The 18,977-nt window shown below is 33.7% G+C and overlaps 1 protein-coding gene across 1 annotated transcript in view; it reads right to left on the bottom strand.

Annotated features, from left to right (window-relative positions):
- The window catches only part of CFAP47 (cilia and flagella associated protein 47), a 296,518-nt gene that overhangs the window by 76,155 nt on the left and 201,386 nt on the right, over nt 1-18,977 (bottom strand). Inside the window, exons 53-56 of the mRNA XM_068686651.1 lie at nt 17,001-17,108; nt 11,157-11,268; nt 4,788-4,892; nt 1,103-1,259 (exon numbers count right to left, since the gene is read on the bottom strand). Of these exons, the coding sequence (XP_068542752.1) occupies nt 1,103-1,259; nt 4,788-4,892; nt 11,157-11,268; nt 17,001-17,108 (482 nt within the window). The remainder of the gene's footprint in view (nt 1-1,102; nt 1,260-4,787; nt 4,893-11,156; nt 11,269-17,000; nt 17,109-18,977) is intronic.

The following is an 18,977-nucleotide window of genomic DNA, read 5'->3' as shown; positions in this document are numbered from 1 at the left end:
TTTGGTGAGGTTATAAGAGACAACCGGATGTCTATGAATGGTGTTGAAGGGAGACTTTACATGGTGGTGACTTTATAGAAGGAGTTTATTTCACTAGCAGATAAAAGAACTGCTCTCAATTGTTTTTTTCATGTGTGGTGTTGTTCAATTTTCACAAGTCTTTGTATTTCTACTTCATATCTCAGAAGTTGTAATTTATTCAAAAGCATTAATTCATTGCAGCAAATAAACATGAATCTACATTTGTAAAAATCATGTTTCTTCCCTTTGTCTATGCACCACAAACACCAAATCAGAGCATGACTGTGTAAACCTGGCTTAAAGCGTACATTTGTATAAGTTTGATTTTGCTGAAAGTGGCTGCTGAAAGGTGTATCTTTGATTTTTGTTATATGCATAAGCTAAGAAATGCTTTAGCACTTGTTTTATGATGCTACATATTATGTTTAACCATGTGGAGATTCAGAGAACATTCTAAAGCTCTCTTCTTCGCTAAAAGACAAATTTAGTCCTGAGATAGAATCTGGGACTTTGAACTTGATTTCTACACTATTTCTGAAATCTCAGTATGGACAGTGACTTAATTATATTTGTTAATTCTGGATCTTGTATTATTTCTTGATGCATGCTTAAAATTATTTCTGAAACATACTTGCTTGGAACATCAATCAGAAATGTTTTGCTCTTATGAACTTCTTTAACTGTCTGTAATCTGAAAGAAATAATTTGGAAAACACCTGAGGAACAAAACTGAAACAAAACATTAGCTATTTGTCTTAGACATAGAGCTCCCAAAATATACCCCAGGAGACTTGACTCCTATTGCCTAAATGTTACAGTACAGTTTAGAGTAAACAACCAGCTGCATGTATACAGGAGTTTGCATGATCGAAGTGGTCTACTATGAACAGGTTTTAGAGGTTTATGTTCTTCCTCAGCTTCCGCAGCATAGACTATATAGGTTTTCAGGGTGGATGTGAATGATACACAATACTCTTGTTTCCTAGAAATGGAATAAGTCAAATGTAATCATATCCCACCCACAGTTTTATTGCAATGAAGGAGCTTAAGTTCCTCCCCCCACCCAAAACCAATACCATACCTGTTAGCATGACATCTACCAGAACATTTTCAGGAGTTGGATTTTTGAAGGATATGATGACAGAAGAACCCTGGAAAATGCATGCACTCATGCTAGTTGGCTCCATCAAGTGAGGAGGAAGACCAGTCCCCGACAGGTAAAATATCCATTCTATAATCTGTGAATGAAAACTGTGTCATTATTTATTATTAGACCAGTCAGACTTACATATTTTAAGGGAAACTGTCTTCTTCTAGTGCTCTATGTCTCTTTCCCTTGTGAGTGAAGTGCTTTGATTCTTTCTTATTCCCTCAAGCTATTATGTACTCTAAGTATTACTATCTTGGAATCAATAGTTCCACTGTTTAAGGCTTTTCGTATGGGAGTTTGGGAGATGTTCACATCCCCTTTTTGTATGTTACTTTCATGCTACTCAGAGCTCCCAGTGTAGTGAATGCAAAGATGTGGGTGATTGCAAGAAGGCATCAAAGCATGTATATTAGAATCTGAAAGGAGATTGAGAAGTCATCTTGCGAAGACACAGAACGAAGGCAAATGATTAATTGATGGGGCAGCAATAAAATCATCAAAGAGATAAAATTGTTACTCCAAAGGCAGGAAAGAACTCTAACAACTATACTGAGAAGAATCAAGAGGACTGGAAAATACTGGTGGATATAGAATATCACCACAGAGCATTAAAAAATAATATACATACAGAGAAAATTAAACTGAGGTATTAATTTTCATCAAATTTTCAGCATGACACTAAAGAGCTGCCTGCCCCAGATTTGCTCTTTCAAGATTATAAAGATTGGTATTAGTAATGCCACTCATTATGGAACCTTTAAAGGTAAATGGCAAATGTAGATATACTACCATTATTTAAGGAAAATGTTTAATTTGCAGATTCCTGATGCTATCTTTATAGAACTATATAGACTAAAATCTTATTACAAACTTCCCAAAGTGATCCTTTGATCAGTTTTGTTCACTATCATTTAAAAAGTTAAGCACCACAAGGAGAGCAGAAAACTATAAATAAAATCAAGACACTATTTTTGTTATCTTCAATATTGCATTTACTTTTACATAGCCTGTCTGAAAAAAATAAGGAACATCTGTAAGAAACAGAGCTTAAAACCTAACAAAACTGGAAATATTGTAAAAGGTGGCTAATCCATTGAGATTTTTCAGTATAAACAGGAATAAATAAAATATCATGTATTCAGAAAATAGCATTGGACAGCAAAATTGCTTGTCATAGAATCACAAGAAGGAATCTAGGAAGGTCATCAAATCCAACCATCAACCTGAACCAACAAGTTCCATAACTAACCTATGTCCCTGAGTGCCACATCCACATGTCTCTTAAATACCTCTAGGGATGGGGACTCAACCAGTTTCCTGGGCGGCCCACTCCAATGCTTAACCACCCTCTCTTTGAATAAATTATTTCTAATGTCCAATTTAAACCTCCGCTGGTGCAACTTGAGACTGATTTGTCAGGTCCTGTCACTTGTTGCCTGAGAAAAGAGGCCATCACCCTGCTCTCTGCCACTTCCTCTCGAGTAGTTGTCGAAAGCTATGAGGTCTCCCCCTCAACCTTGTATTCTCCAAACTAAACAACCCCAGTTCCCTCAATCACTCTTCTAAGTCTAGTTCTCTAATCCCTTCAGCAGCCTCACTGCTCTTCTCTGTACATGCTTGAGCAACTCAATATCCTTCTTGTAGTGAGGGGCCCAAAACTGAACAAAATATTCATGGTGCAGTCTCACTAGTGCACTAGTATCACTAGTGCACTAAGCTTCTCTTTAATACTACTTACTACTATTAAATTCTCTACACTACACCTGAGTGCTAGAGATGCATTAAGAGAATAGAATAAAAGAAATACATTAGAACTCAGTGTGTGGGTTATATTATGGATGATATTTCTGTTCTGCTGTCCCAACAAAGTTAATTTCTGATTTCACAAAGTATGGCACAATTAGAACAAAACTCAGATTCATTTTGTGAAGAACTCTTAATGCAGCTTCAAACCAGGGAAAAAAAAAAAAAAAAAGGCAGGTAATTGCACAGAGCAGTTTATCTCAGTTCAGCAAAAAGCATAATCAGAAACTGTAAGTGCTGTCATTAACTGATTTTTTATTAGTCAGCTATTTAGCTATCAGATAGCTTAAGTATCCATTCAGATATATTTAATCAGAGAAATCAAGAGAAAGAGATTGATATTGGGGTATTTTGTAGATAAAAAGTTGTTTGATCCATCATTGACAAGAAACATTATTTAAGTCTTCATTAATAATGTCAGTTATACCTTTGCAAATATTCACTGACAGTTACCAGTATAACAATTAGCAAGCAAAAGTAGTCTGGGATGAAATTAGTAGGACTGTAGCAGTAAAAAATGAATGGAAATGTACAAAATTCAAAAGACTCAGGCATAAAAAGAGCACTCAAAATTACAAAGGTTATACCAATATATTGAAAAGGTTAAATGGGTCTGGATGAAGCAACTAGAAGGATGCAATACTAACTGAATTTTATTGCAGATAAGAAAATGAGATTTGCAATTATTTGAAAGGACATGCACAGAATGACAAAATTCAGGTGATAGGGCTCAATTTGTTCCTGAAATTTTTAAATGAATTATTTGAATGTTTCATTGATTCTGTATTTGGTGAAGAATTATTATTTTTTAATATAGAGATACAACTTCTATGTACCATTATTATTATTCAGACAAGACAATGGCATTCTGTCCTCTTGAACTGCTGTGGGGCATACACTATTCACATGGCAATTGCTGGCGTCTTGTTTTTATACTTATTAAGTATTTAAGAGGAGATATCCTGAAAATAACTGCTGTGCTAACACTACCTACAAATAATCTGTCTTTTAGAAATACTGTAATGTGAAAGAAATTGCTACATCAATTCCTTCACTATTTCTTTTCTTCACATAAAATAATATTTGTTTTTGCAGTGTTACTTAAAACACTACTGAAATTTTCTGGTAGCCCTCAATTGGAATAATTCATGGGTCAGTAATCTATTAATGTATCTGAGTGACCAAGAAGAATAAAGAGAGGAAACTGCATGGAAAGGAAATAATTCACTCAACCAGAGCTTGTGTGAAGAAATACTGACATTTACATCATATTATCAGTTTTCCTTTTGTTTCCAGATGCAATTTTCAGTCATCTAGTAGGTCACGCTGATGACTTTATTCTTCATTTAGGTGTTCTTCATTAAAAATTGGGAAAATTCAAAGACAAATACAAAAAAAGTCAACTATTCTAAAATCTCAAAGTAAAAACCATTTTTAATTAAACTGAAGAAGTAACTTTTTCAAGTAAACAACCTTTCAAAGTTCAGATCAGAATAAAACAATTCAAAATTTTGGAAAAACTTCAAGAAATTAAACTTCAGAGGAGACAATGCTAAGAAATGCTAGTGTTATGGTATTAAAAACACCAGAACTGCCTGATTACTAAGAAAACTAAAGCTATTTATTACATATTCTAGCTCCTAGTCCATTAACTCAAATATTAAAATAGCAAATAGAACATATTTACATTTGCTCTTTAATTATGTATCCAGCAATTAAATTTCAACTTGACCTTTATCCTGAAACCCTTATATGCCTATTAAAAACATTATCCAATCCAAATGTATTGTGGACAGTAAATATAGTACCATACCTGTGAACATTTGAAGGTTATCGATGCCTTGTGATTTCCTTTTCCAAGGGCAGATGGACAGAATTGCACGGGTACTTCAGTGGTGGAATGAGGTGCAACAATCAGCTGTAAAATGCAAGAAAGATGCAAAGGAATGAGAGGGTGGAAAAAAGGATATTTTTTTTTTTTGAGTCAGTTTCTGTTTTGTGCTCTGTATCGACAGTGTTGATGTTTATGTAATTAATCTGTTCCATCTGATACATTCTCTACTCTCAACATCCATTGGCTGCTAAGGCAGCAAGTGTACTGCAGTAAACAATCTTTGTAGAAGTCACTGCACGTTTGTCTTTTTCCTAGAAACTGCAGAGCTGGTGTTACTGATTGCTCCAAGGACAGGGGCAGCAGCTCTCACAAATACCAGTTGAAGATGGCTTTGGTGTCTGAGCATACTGATGATGATAAAAGGTTATCACTCTGACCTCCAAAAACAAACTGTCTTATAGGTCAAATAAATGGCAAGTTTAATAAACTAGTGCTTTGCCTCTTTTCCTCTTACCTTTATCTAAACTAACATTGTAAATGATGTTCCTAGTTTTCTCTTCTGAAGTACACTACTTGACTCCCAATTACACATGGAAAAGCAAAGTAGCTGACTACAGTGAGGTCATAGATATTTTGATGAACTAGATAAGCAGTGAAAGAATAGACTTGTGAATAATTTATATGTTGACGAATTCACAACTTCTGTGCTTATTTTCTGTAACAACATTAAAAAAAAAAAACACAACACAAAAACTAGTGGGCTTTTAACATTATACATATGTTTAAATATTTATGTGTAAGATGATATAAAAGATGAGTGATTGGAATTACGGAAACTGGCTGTGTTTTATAAAATGAATACAACTAACAATTAATAAAGGTCAAATTGTTATTTTTCTCTTTGGAAGGACATGCTTTTAAATAATTTATCTGTTTTAAAATAACTAATTATAATGGATTTTTAGTTTGAAGTCATTAAATATTTGGAGAGCAAGAGTAGGAGAAGGAGTAATGTATATATAAATATGTCCTTTTGCCATAATTTTACATTTTCCACTGCATGAAAACGAGCATTTTTGGAACTGTAAGTCCATGCATCTCACAGAGAGTACGATGTTCACTACTTTGAGCCCAATCCCACTCCACTGTCACAGAACCTGCACTTCCCATACAGGGAGCTCAGTCTCACCCACAAATCATAAAATCTCATACATCCTGTATGTAGGTGGGTGATAATTTGAAAATGCATTGCCACCAGTTTCCACCATTCTCTCCCTGTCACCTTTGCAAGTCTTTTGTATTACCCAAAATATCAGTCTGGAAAGGAAAGACACCTCCTACAAACCATCCCTGTTCCCATCTGCCCCGCCAAAGGAAGGAAGGGGGGCCCAGGGTTCAGTTAGCTGCTCATCATCTGAAAGGATCCTGAACAGCTCATTTTGCAGTCAGTTTCAGTGCCTGCTCAATATCCAAAGACCTTTTTGCCTCACCTAACCAGCCATATTTATCAAATGCAAAATTATAAAAGGAGAAACAACACTAATGAGTACCCTTTCCCAAATACTTTTGAAGAAAATTAAAGAACAAGGTAATGACAGGTTGTCACAGAATAACAATACATGATTAAGTTAATACTGTAATTTTTAAACAGTAATTTCACTAAGAGATGTGTATTATTTGGAATAATAAATCTATAAAGATGAAAACAGACTGGAATTCCATTTTCAATATAAATATGCATTATTTGACATATTATCATTATAAAGAAAATGCACTGCCAAAATGAATCTAAATAATCAACACATTGGAGTTATGATCATCCAGCAGACTACCTGCTTTGAAAGCAGAAAAGATCTTTATTTCTTATGTTATAGGTGTTTCAAAAAAATTGTTTTATATTACACAGCATAATGTCTTACTGTATCAAGAAAACAATTTGATTTCAAATGAACAGATGGGTTAAAAAAAAAAAAAAAAAGGAATTTTCTACTAAAAAATGCAGAAATACAGAGTAAATTGATTTAAAATATAGAATTGAGAAATAACGTTAACAACATACATGTATTAGTGTTAACATGTTTAAAGAAGGCCATACTTTGAAACATTCGTCCAATCAAATATGCTGAAATTATCCCATCCCCTGACTTCCATTTTGTTTACAGAAACAAGTGTCTGCTAAGATACTCCTGTGAAAGGGAACTGATATCAGTGTTCTTCATAATATCTCAGATGCAACTGTTCAAATACAGAAACTGAACTGGCAAAAATGAGCAACTGTGCATGCAATATTCCTGCTATAAATCCAGTAAAGGAAGGGAATTTTCCTTAAATATAAAAGTTAATTCTCTACTCGACAAAACAATGCTCCCAGTCACTAACAAACTAATAAGGCTTGCATGTAGAAACTTTGAGACTGCACTCTTCTCTGCCATCCCTCTATCAAGCTACTTTTCCTCAATAAAAATTGTGTTTCATAGCTGATCAGGATAAAAGCCAGTATTCTCAAGAACTTTATGCAAAGGGTTTAGGTTAGTCATATTAGCAAAATGGCAAGCCAAAGACTTACAGTGAAAGCATGTTTGGTTTTGGCAATGTAGATATTCACAGTTGTAGGAGTTCTTTATACATTTACGTTACATCAGAAACATGTGTGCATAAATATAATATACATCCATGTAAAATTGATTTGCACATATTCATAAATACATAGAGAAAAGTAAGTTGATGCACATGAATCCTTCTCCTCTAGACAGAGAAGATAGATGCGGTTAGAAAAGAAACCCCAAAACCAACAACTCAATGACAGTTTCTCTAGAAATTCAAAATGGCTAATAATTAGAAACAAGGTAAGAAGTTTTTTGCAAATGTATGGGAGTTCACTCACTGAACTATACAGAGTATAGCTGACAGGAAGAGGGAGGAAATAAATATATATATATATATATATATATATATATATATATATTTATATACACACTTTTTTTAGACAATCAGGATGCTATATTGCACTTAAAGCTTTTTAAGTTTTAATTGCAAAGCTATTGCCAAAAAGATACTTTTTTTCTTTTCCTTTTTTTTTTTTTCAGATTCATCAATTTACAAAGAAGTTAGTGGAGCTGCTTCTAATTTACATTCAGCTGATGAGAGACCAAAAGCTTTCAAATTTCATTTAGACTTCATTAAGCACCCAGAAGTTCAGGAATATTTGAGCATAATTCATCTGGACCTCAGGAAAACCTATTATTAATGAAGTCAGTACTTGAAATTGAATCCGATTTATAGAAATAATCCCTTGTGGTATTTCAGTAATGCATTCTGTTTCAGGCTGAAACTAAAAAGGCAGAGACACACATGGAAGTGTGATAAATACGGTATTCAAATTTGTTTAAATGCTAAATATGAGTCAAAATATGGTTAATATTTTAGACAACTCTAGAAAAGATAAAATTTTCTCTTCACTTCTTTTGAATTTGGTTCATCTAATATAGCTTAGGAGCTGATGATATCATTTTGAAATATTTCCTGTTAGCCCAGTCTCCATCACAGATGACATAACAATAAATATGAAGAATTATATGAAACACTAAAAGGTACTGATTTAGAATATGTAAAATTCTAAAATTACTCATTCTCTTCACGAATTATCTATTGGAAAATCCCATCTTTCATCTATTCTTCTAACAATTTGCTTTTTATGGCTGTGCTTCAACTGAGGGTCCCTGTAATTAGCTTAGCCTCAGAAATTTTCTGTTGACAATTAAGCAAATTTGCTTTAAAGAAAGATGGAAACTTGAATAATTAAGATAGGAAACTTCTTCCACGTATCACAAAGAAGTTGAAACATGACCAAAAGTAAAAAGATCCACATACTATGATCTATTTATTTATATAAATAACTGAAACACAGGTTACAGTTCATAAGAAAAAGCAATAATCATTGGGAAGTTTAATGCAGTGCTGTATGGAGGGACTAAACCTAGGATGCAACATATTCAGGGGAGGAAGGAGATATTTAAAGCCCACCCTCTGCCTTTGTCATCAAAACTGTGAAAGAGATCATAATAGCTCTCCAAACATGGATATGCAATGGAATAAAACAAGGTAAAAAAGACACATACACAGAATAAATATTAGATAGCTGCTTGGAGCTAGTTGTCAAAAGATATTCTTTAAATGGAAGAACTGTAATTCACAAACAACATTTCAGAATTCAATGCATAAACTATATTTATGACTGAATAAAGTCCTAAATATGACCTTCATAAATATGAAAATTCTATTTATTATGAAAGAAATAAATAAAGAAAATTACTGTAGTTAGTGTTGTATGTGCCTTTTCTTAAACAATGTAATGTAGTTGTTGGTGATATGTAAATCTCTGGTAATAAATTGAGAAAGCTGAATGTGGAAGACATCATTTTTTAATTTCCTGAACAAGGTCACATGCAATCTGAAAGAATCAAAAGTCACTATAATTAAATTTAATCCACTTATGTGCAAATGACCTAAACGTGACATGTATAATACTCCTACTTGATTAATACAGTTCTCATCCATTATGTTTCTTAGCTCTGACTTCAAATGCCAATTGATGAAATGATTAGTAATATCACTTGACAAGTTTAACGTAATGTATGAAGATGCGTTAATATGCATGATGTAAAAGATGGAGCAAAATAAACACTTCACGTTTTATAAATTTATTTTAATGCAATATCATGTAATATTTTCTATGCAAAATATAGGACAATTCAACGTATGATCACCTTTAGCTGTAATCTATAAAGCCCATTTTAAGAAAATTTGGTCCAGTTGTACTACTATATTTGAGGTTGAAAGCCAAAAATACACATATTACAACTTTATAGTGTTACTCTATTTCTCCTATACAATCCATTAGATTCTCAGCTTTATTTCAGGACCTTATTACAATAATCTTCTGTGATTTCTGTGATCCTTATGCTAGTTTGCACAAATAAACCAGCTCTTGTATATGTCCTCCCTGTATCATCTTCCTTAAAGATAGAATACTTACATCTAGAAAAGGTGTAATTGCATTTCTTTCTCTTCCAAAGCAGGTTCCTTCATTTTCCTTTTTCACAGAGGTTCTATATGCATACTCAGTAAGAAGTTCCCCATATTCCCTTTCATAAGAGTTTCCACTCATCTGTCCTCCCTTTTCTAATCTCCCCATCATAAAAATGACATATATTTAATATAATTAATTATTAATAACATTCAAAGAGTTATTTGAAGGACCTTTATTTTTCTTCTGGATTACTCATTACTTTATACTTTCCTTCTTTCTGGGAGATAAGTGTTTTATGAACATGTTGCATCCTATTGAGAAGAGGGGCACAGATAAAATAGCTCTGTGCTCCTCCAGAACCTGTAGCCTTCCGTTAACTAATTCTCTTTATAAATGACAAAGATGTCTGAAACTGCATCTGAGGGGAAAAAAAAAAAAAAAAAAAAAAAAAAAAAAAGTCCCTCGTCCTTTTTCTTCTATGTTTAGTTTTTCCACATACACGGTAAAATTACTGGTTCCTACTAACCTGTAATCAGTGGTCAATAATTAATTTTCAAGCTTTAGGGTCCTTACCACCTAGAATTCTAGCCAGTCTCAATGAAAATATGAAAATTTAGTCTATCTATTCAGTCCATCCTCTTAGTTATTCCTTGAAGGGACAAAGATGTTAAGCAACAAGAAGGAAGAGCTTTTGTAATGGAGTAGGAAAATGTATATAATAGTTATAGGCTGAAGATTTTCTCAGTAGAAAACAGTCCTAGGGTAAATCTGAGTTTAGAGAATAAAATGATTCCAGATATTTGCTTGAAGGTGGGTTAAACTAATCAAATCCTTATTCAGAGATCCTGCAAGATGGCTATAACTACCACAGCTATGCGATATTCTTAAATGTCTTATTTTACATTAGCATTTTACCTGCTTACCTAAATATTTATCCTGTTGATTCTTAAAAACCTGGAAAGCTTATAATACATTTGATTTTTTTACAATATCTCTTTCAAATACCTCTTGGATATTATTTGAAAATGACACTGCAGTATTCCTCAAAACCATTCTACAAAGCATTCCAGGGGGAAAAAAAAAAAAAGAAAAAAAAAAATCTATACAACTCGAATGTTTTAAGTTTAATTGTCTTCATCCGTAAGCTATAAAATCTCTAGAATACATTATCTATATCGCCTCTAACCCTTGAGATTATGATGTGTATGCCAAATCTAAGGTATGATAAACAATTCAATATATTTTGAAGAAAAAGTTTTCTTGTATTACTTTTGTGAAAGCACAAAAATCTTTTCAGATATTTTTTCTAGTTTACTTACAGGATGTTTTGGATCAGTCTCAGTTGAAAAATTGCTAGGATTGCTGTTAGCAATTTCTAATTCCAAAGTTTCATGTGTAGGATTAAAAAGAGGAATGTGTAGACGAACCCATCTGCAAAAAAATACATGTATACAATTACTATTACTGATTATATATCTTCTTCTACTGAATTCTATTATAAATCACTCATTCTCTTCTTTTGAAAAATAAGTACCTTTAAAAATAAAAATTATTACTAGTAGTATTTTACCGCTAGTATGGACATACATTTCATATAATTAGTTATTAATACCAGCAAAAACTAGTAGCAATAACCATTCCAATATTTGGCTGTGCCTCACTCAACTTCAGTTTCCAGGAAGTTAGTTAAAGTTAGTTGGTTAAAGGGGCTGTCCAGCTCCCTCAATGGTCAGTCATCTGGGAGAAAAACATTTTCAGGGATACTGATCACAACCTAATATAAGTCACTAGGATGTGGAATCACTTTTCACTGACTACAGAAGAAACCTAGATTTAGCACCTTAAACTTGATGTCCAACTTTTAGATAGAAAGATGCAGAAATGAATCCCGCTGCCTCCACTACCACAGCTTCACATTTATTCCGAGGCTCAGATTTGCACATTTATTTATAACTTTCGTACTTAATTTCTGTAGCTCTAACTTTGGAATAAAACATTTTACTCAAATGAATAATTCACAGTTCCAAAGCTACCAGAAAAAAAAATTAAATCAAATCATTGTATGTCTTATTAATATGTAGCATATACGTGGACTCATAGACTGCTTCATAAAAATGCTTTGGACAGAAACTAAAAGTAATCAAATTATGATTCCCATAACTCTTTTTTATGTCAGCAATGGCTTACAGGAGATGCTTGTAATTCAGTGATACTGTCAATAGCTTTTGATTTACTGCCATTAGGCAATCATCATTCTTGGTCATATTTTAACCTTGGGATCTCAAAACAAACTTACCATTCCACAATAGCTACTTGAATGGAGGTGCTACCTGCTTCCCTTCTCTTTCTTCTGCATGACCTTAAAATCCATCTCATTTCATAGAACCGTTGCATTGTCATTTCAGCATAATGACAAATTAGTTACATATAAAATCATAAAATCACAGAATGGCTTGGGTTGGAAGAAACCTTCAAGATCATCCAGTTCAAACCCCCCTGCCATGGACAGGGATGATCAGGTTGTTCAGGGCCTCATCCAATCTGGTCTTGAACACCTCCAGGAATGGGGCATCCACAGATTCTCTGGGCAACCTATTTCAGTGTCTCACCACCTTTTGAGTGAAGAATTTCTTCCATGTATATAATCTAAATCTACCCTGTTTTAGTTTAAAACCTTGTCCTGTCACTGCACTCCCTGGTGGAGCGTCCCTCCCCAGATTTCCTGTAGGCCCCTTTTAGGTACTGGAAGGCTGCAATACCGTCTCCCTGGAGCCTCTCTTCTCCAGATTGAACAACCCCAATTGTCCCAGTCTCTCTTCACAGGAGAGGTGCTCCAGCCCTTTGATCATTTTTGTGGTCCTCCTCTGGACTGACTCCAACAGGTCCATGCCCCTCTTTTGCTGGGGGCCCCAGAGCTGAATGTAGTACCCCACATGGGATCTCATTTTTGAGAAATAGGTTTATGTTTGTCCTCTTCCAGTCAGTGGAAACTTCACTGGACAGCCACAACTTCTCAGATATAATGGACAGTGTCTTAGCAACTTCACCCGTTCCCTCAAGACCTGCAGATGCATCTCATCAGGTCCCATGGACTTCAGGTTCCTTAGGTGGTCTAGAACCTTATCTTCTACACTGGGTGGTTCTTAATTCTCATAGTCTCTGCTTTTGCTTTCTGGGACTTGAGCTATGTGGCTAGAGCTCTTGCCAGTAAATTTATACATGTAGAATATGTGTTTTATGAGGTTTGTATGTTTGAATTTTGTGGCTGTACCAAAACAAATATTGCAGTATGCTTATTGTGTTAATGTTATGTTTTAAACCAGCTGGCATTCTATCTTACAGGCATTCCTTTATTTTCTAATTCATAGAATCGTAGAATCATAATAGTATCATTAGGGTTGGAAAAGACTTCCAAGATCATCTGGTCCAACCATCACCCTACTACCAATTAAAGAATAAACAAACACAAGATACTTTCAATAGGATGCAAAGTCATAAAATTCCCAAAGTTTCCTTTATTTGCCTTTAAAAAAAGATATTTGACCATAAATCACATTCTGGTTATAACACCAAGGAACATGGAAAAGAGATTGAAGGTGAAAACAGTAAATAAGAAAAGTGTGAAAAATGAGATACATATGTTGGTTTTGCAGTAATTTATCTACCTAATGGACATTCTCTCTAGTCAAAGCTGTGACAGGTCAACTGCCAGACTGCTCCACATATTTATCCTCCGGAATAAATAATCATAGCCAAATTAGTCAGGGAAGAAATATAAGAAGCAGCATTCAAAAGAGAAAGCATTTCAGTCAAGCTTTATAATTGTAACTTCAGGCCCTAAAACTTGTTGTGTGCAGGTGGCCTCCTTACAATATAAACAGTAATGCATTGCTGCCCATGGTGTTCTTGACAACTTTAAGATATGAATCCTCAGCAGGTAAGTGACAGATTTGTTTTGGTATAACACTATCAATATATTAGAGAGTGCAACAGCAGAGTGTACAAAAATACCAGGAAAATGTCACACAAAAACTTCAGAACTTTTCTTTTTTCCCATTTAATTACCACCTCTAGCCTTTTTTTTTTTTTTTTTTTGGTCTGGTCTACTTTATAAATAATACTTCATTTGCCAAAAGGAAAGCCATCTTGGAATATCTGAAACTTCAGTAAGCAGCTATTTGACTGGTAGAGGTTCTTCAACTGATAAAAACTGATTAAGAACCTATGCCACCCCACATGGTGACTACGGTGGTTATGCTACGAAAAAGTTGTTGCATAATACAGTAAAGTCACGACCACTGTGAATATCATTCAACTGACTGTCATCTTCAATGACTACTCTTTGGAGCCCATAACAAGATGAATAAATGAAGACGGAGAATATCAAGCAGAAGTCTTCCCTGCTCAAAGGCATATGCTAAAGAACATGCTAAATCTAACCTGACAGAAACAAAAAGCAGATCTGAATGCAATAAATCCAGAATGTTAGGGTATCTGAAGGAAACCTAAAAGATAAACTGCTAGAATTTTTCCTTTCTTCTTCAAGAATTGTTTAGAAATTGATACTAAGAGTCACAGATCTTTGCTCCTAATCCAGTTCCAAGTGATGTTTTAATGGACACTTATTCTTTATTTTTTCAGATTGATAGCGAAAAAAAATACAGTGAGCACATAAAGAAAAAAATATATATACTATTAGAAGGATATTTGAATAGGATAATGCCTCTTCAGTATTCAGGCAAAAGGTAGTGGAAGTTAAGTCTCTTAAAGAAGAAGAAATCTCCATGAACCAGTAGGATTTCAGGCATTTTATGACATTTACAGTCCACAATCCCTGTCTCTAGGAAAATGCCAAGGAAGTACACCCATCCAAAACAAAACAAGTGGGTACCTTTATTAAGCAGACAATATGTGAAGATCTAGTTTCTTTTGTACCAAGTCTACTTCCAAGCTTGACTTCTACATGAATTACTTTTATATATTCAACATATACTAATGCAGCCAATTTACTTGGATAATCTCATCAGCTCACAATTTACTATTTATTATCTTTTCAGACAGTAAAGCAAATCACAGTAATTTGACTGTAACATCAATGACATTGTCAAATGCCATTGTCCAATATTTTGCTTTTTGAGAAAAGACAATATGCTGATGACACAACAGAAATAAATTTCTGAAAAAAAAAAAAAAAAGATCATTGAAAGAATTAACTCAACCAAAACCCTGAAAAATTATGAAACCAAGAATGTGTCAGATGATGGAAACAGAAAAAGGTTGCCAATTTTGTTTTATTGTTTTATGATATACATGTAAAAGCATATGTGAAAAGATAACTGTTAATGTGCTTTTATACATTACTGCTATTGCTGCTGTTTTTAATAATTAAACCAAGAAGAACTTTTTGCTCTTCCACTGCTATTTGCCCAGGGCAAATGTAGATTAGTTAATTTACATAGGATTTACAACATGTCTACTTGTAAACTGAAAAGAAATATCCTTTGAAACAATAAAGCATGAAATTCAGATGAATTTTAGATGACTTTTTTGACATGCAAGTGTTTTAGTTAATGAAGTCTACAAACTTCAACATACATTCTTTTTGCAGTAGGAAAGGATGACTTGCCATTCTTGGCCATACTACATGTGCATGGAGTTCATAGTGCATGCTAAAGAAAATTATGAAAGACAAAGAGAATGAGAAGGTTATAAATTAATTTTAATTCCTAATGGTTCCAGCCTACATAGTAACGAATAATCGTGTTTTTTTACTCAAAAAAAAAAAAATGGAGATGGATAGCCCTACTGATTTTCTGGTAAAAACATAATAAAAAAGGCATTGCCAGCTAATTCTGGTCTTTGTATCATATATGAATAGTAAAATAAATGAAAGCTGAAATTTCTATAGTTCATCATCTTCATGGAAAATAATAATAATAAAGCATTTTTTAAAAGACTTAAAATCCCTGAAATACAGAAAGTTATTAAAATACATGACATGCAGTCATTTTCTGATTTCATTCATCTTATATATCCACCCACAAAAATGTAATCAGGTAAAAAATCATGTTGTAGTCTCTCAGAACATTTTTAGCTCCATCAGTAATGTACACTTATTACATATTCAGTCAAGATAAGATATACAGAAGAATGTAACATTCAGGAGATCAGTGTGTCCAGAGAACTTACTGCTAAGCAGAGATAATAGATGGAAGAGCACTACTGAAATTCTGGCATTCTTGAAAGTCATATCCCAAAAGTTTTGATGTTTGTCTTGAAAGCCAGCACTGCAAATGATGTTATCAAACTGAAAGATGAAATGTTGTTTAAGAAAAACATTAATTGAGTTTATTTCTGTGTGTGCTCCAAGGAGTAGCCTATTTTCTTAACATTTGCAGTGCTCCATCCCCTGGATCTGCAGGACAGAAATTGTGTTAATTTGCCTTTTCTCTAGTGTTTAAAAGAAATTGAGAACTGGTATACAAGCATTTGTAAAGGAGGACTATTGGGTATACTCCTTTTTCAGAAAGAGTAAAGAAAATTAAACAAACTTACAGAACTCTGTATTTACTTATATTTATGATTACATTCTGCACTATTTTCTAAGTGATATCTACATAGAGAATTCACAGGAAGTCAAAATATACACTGTAATTCCATTTCAGTTGTTCTGCAAGGAGAATTTCACCTATTTATGTGTATACCTCATCACTCTTTAACTGAATGGAGGTTATAGTGAGGTGGATGTCATTCTCCTTTTTCAGGTGACAACTGATAGGATGAGAGGAAATGGCCTCAAGTTGCATCAGGGGAGGTTTAGATTAGATGTCAGGAAGAATTTTTTAACAAAGAGAGTGATTATGCATTGGAACACGCTGCTCAGGGTGGAGTTGTCATCCCTGGAGGCATTTAACAGACATGTGGATGTGGTGCTTAGGGACTTGGTTTAGTTGGTAGTGTTACATGATGGTAGAACTCGATGATCTTAAGGGTCTTATCCAACCTAAATGCTTCCATGATTCTACATATGAAAATTATCTGCAAACTAGTATAGTATATATACAGCACTATTCTGTGTTTTTTTTTTGATATACTCTTCAATATATTTCCCATGATGCATTCAAATGGGTGACCACATTAAGCGCAATGAACTCCATACTTACTTCCCAAGCTCACATTCTATTTCAGGCAGACTAGTCGGCAATGGTTTCTCTACAGTCAGCTTCAGTGCATACCAAAACTCTCCAACCATGTCTGACAGGAATATGACACTAAAAACAGATACATAAACTTGTTATGACATAGATTTTATATATACAATTGAAAACGCAGAGGCAAAAATCCAGGAAAACTCAACAAGTTCAAAACAATGAGTTCTTTAATTAGCTACCAGCTTTACCATCACACTTCTCACTGGTATCTGAATTCAGCTACCAAGAAGCAATACTATTCACAATTACAAATACAAAAAATGTCTTAATCTTTCATAGCTTTATAGCATGAAAGGTATTTTTCTTTTTCAAAAGTACAGTTCAAAAACATTTCAACTGTTAACTTACAAAAATAAGATTTAATTTCATTTTAATGTTTGAGTGTTTTCTTTCTAGCCATTTTGTACTCAAAAAGACAAAGAAATAGAAATAGTATTCAATTATTTTAAGGAAAATCTTTCCAAATCTACTGATTAAAAATAAGAAATAGATATAGACACATTAAATAAGCATGAAAAAGAGAGGTGTTTCAAAGGAATACTCAGTATACTGTTTCGATATACAATCAAATGTCACGACTAAAAATTGTTTGCTGCTTGGTGAGATATATACAGCACTATATTTCTGTGACAGACGTTCTTACACATTCCATTCCTACTACAAACTTTTTTTCTATTTCTTGGTTGTATTTTATTTTATTTTTTGTTGTTTTTCAGTAGCAATCATAAAAATGTTAAACGAAAGGATAGGAGGCATATTAAAACCTATATGCAATACACCATGAAAATCCATGACACATTAAGGACCAGCTCTTGTTCTAAATGAGTGAGAACTTTGTCTATTCTGTGACTCCATGTTCCCAGACTGTCCTCTGCACCAGCAGACCCTTTAAAGTGAGCATAAACTAGCTTTGGAAAGAATCATCCAGTTGTAACAGGACAGCTGCCACAAACACTTTTGTAAAGCTCTTCCCAGCTGTTACCATAGCAAGGGAAATGGAACATGGCTACAGAAATAAATAAATAAATAAATAAAGTGGCTGTGTGTGGAAGTACGTTTGTCCAGCAATAATTGTAGCCCTTGGGAGATGCTGGAATTTAAAGCAACTATTAGCTTTCTAATAAACAGCATAATTTTATTGAACATATACAGGTGTGTATCATGTCATCTTTGCATGACATCTAGCCCAAAGTTTCATCAATTAAAACAAACCTTAATCTTATTATTTGGAAATTCTGCACTTGAAAAATACTAGAAATAACGTGTAGCATGAAAACCTGGAGTCTATGCACCTTCAGAATACTTTTATTTCTACAACTTCCCTCAGGGGAAAAATTACGAGGAAGACAATAGTCATTTTTATAAAATGGTATTGCTTGAAAGTTGTATTGGGTGATGATACCTGACATTATCCTGGTCTTTGAAAAAATCAACAGAATCAAATTGAATACAGATATTGAAATACATGGATTTGGTCTTTGTAGGTATCATGTCTGTGAACACAGACTGTCTCTCTCCCTCCTCAAAAACCCTCTCTTCCCACCCCACAATCACTATATTTTCACCAATTATTTAATACAGTTTGAAAAAAAATTACAATCAGTCCTTCAAATAAACTATGGTTTAATAATCAAATTCCAGGAAAACAAGCTTTACAATTCTGCACTCTTCAGCTATTTGTTGAACTCATCTAGTTGAAACTAAGACCAAGAGGTCATCTGTCTTTGTATTCATAGTTATCATATGGTACGGTCTCTTTTGGATTTCCAACCTAATAAAACATTTTAATTTAAAACTTCCACATATTCATTAAATACATCATTAATGCATCATACTAATTAATGGAAGATTCTGAAGCTAAATGGATATACACGAAGACTTTTCAGATGAACAGTTCTTAACCTGTTTTTGGTTGTGTTGCTACAGTTT

This window comes from Anas acuta, chromosome 1 (genome assembly GCF_963932015.1).
Source record: "Anas acuta chromosome 1, bAnaAcu1.1, whole genome shotgun sequence".
NCBI lineage: Eukaryota > Metazoa > Chordata > Aves > Anseriformes > Anatidae > Anas > Anas acuta.
The sequence above is the reverse complement of the archived record's forward strand: the minus strand, read 5'-3'. Positions and strand labels throughout refer to the sequence as shown.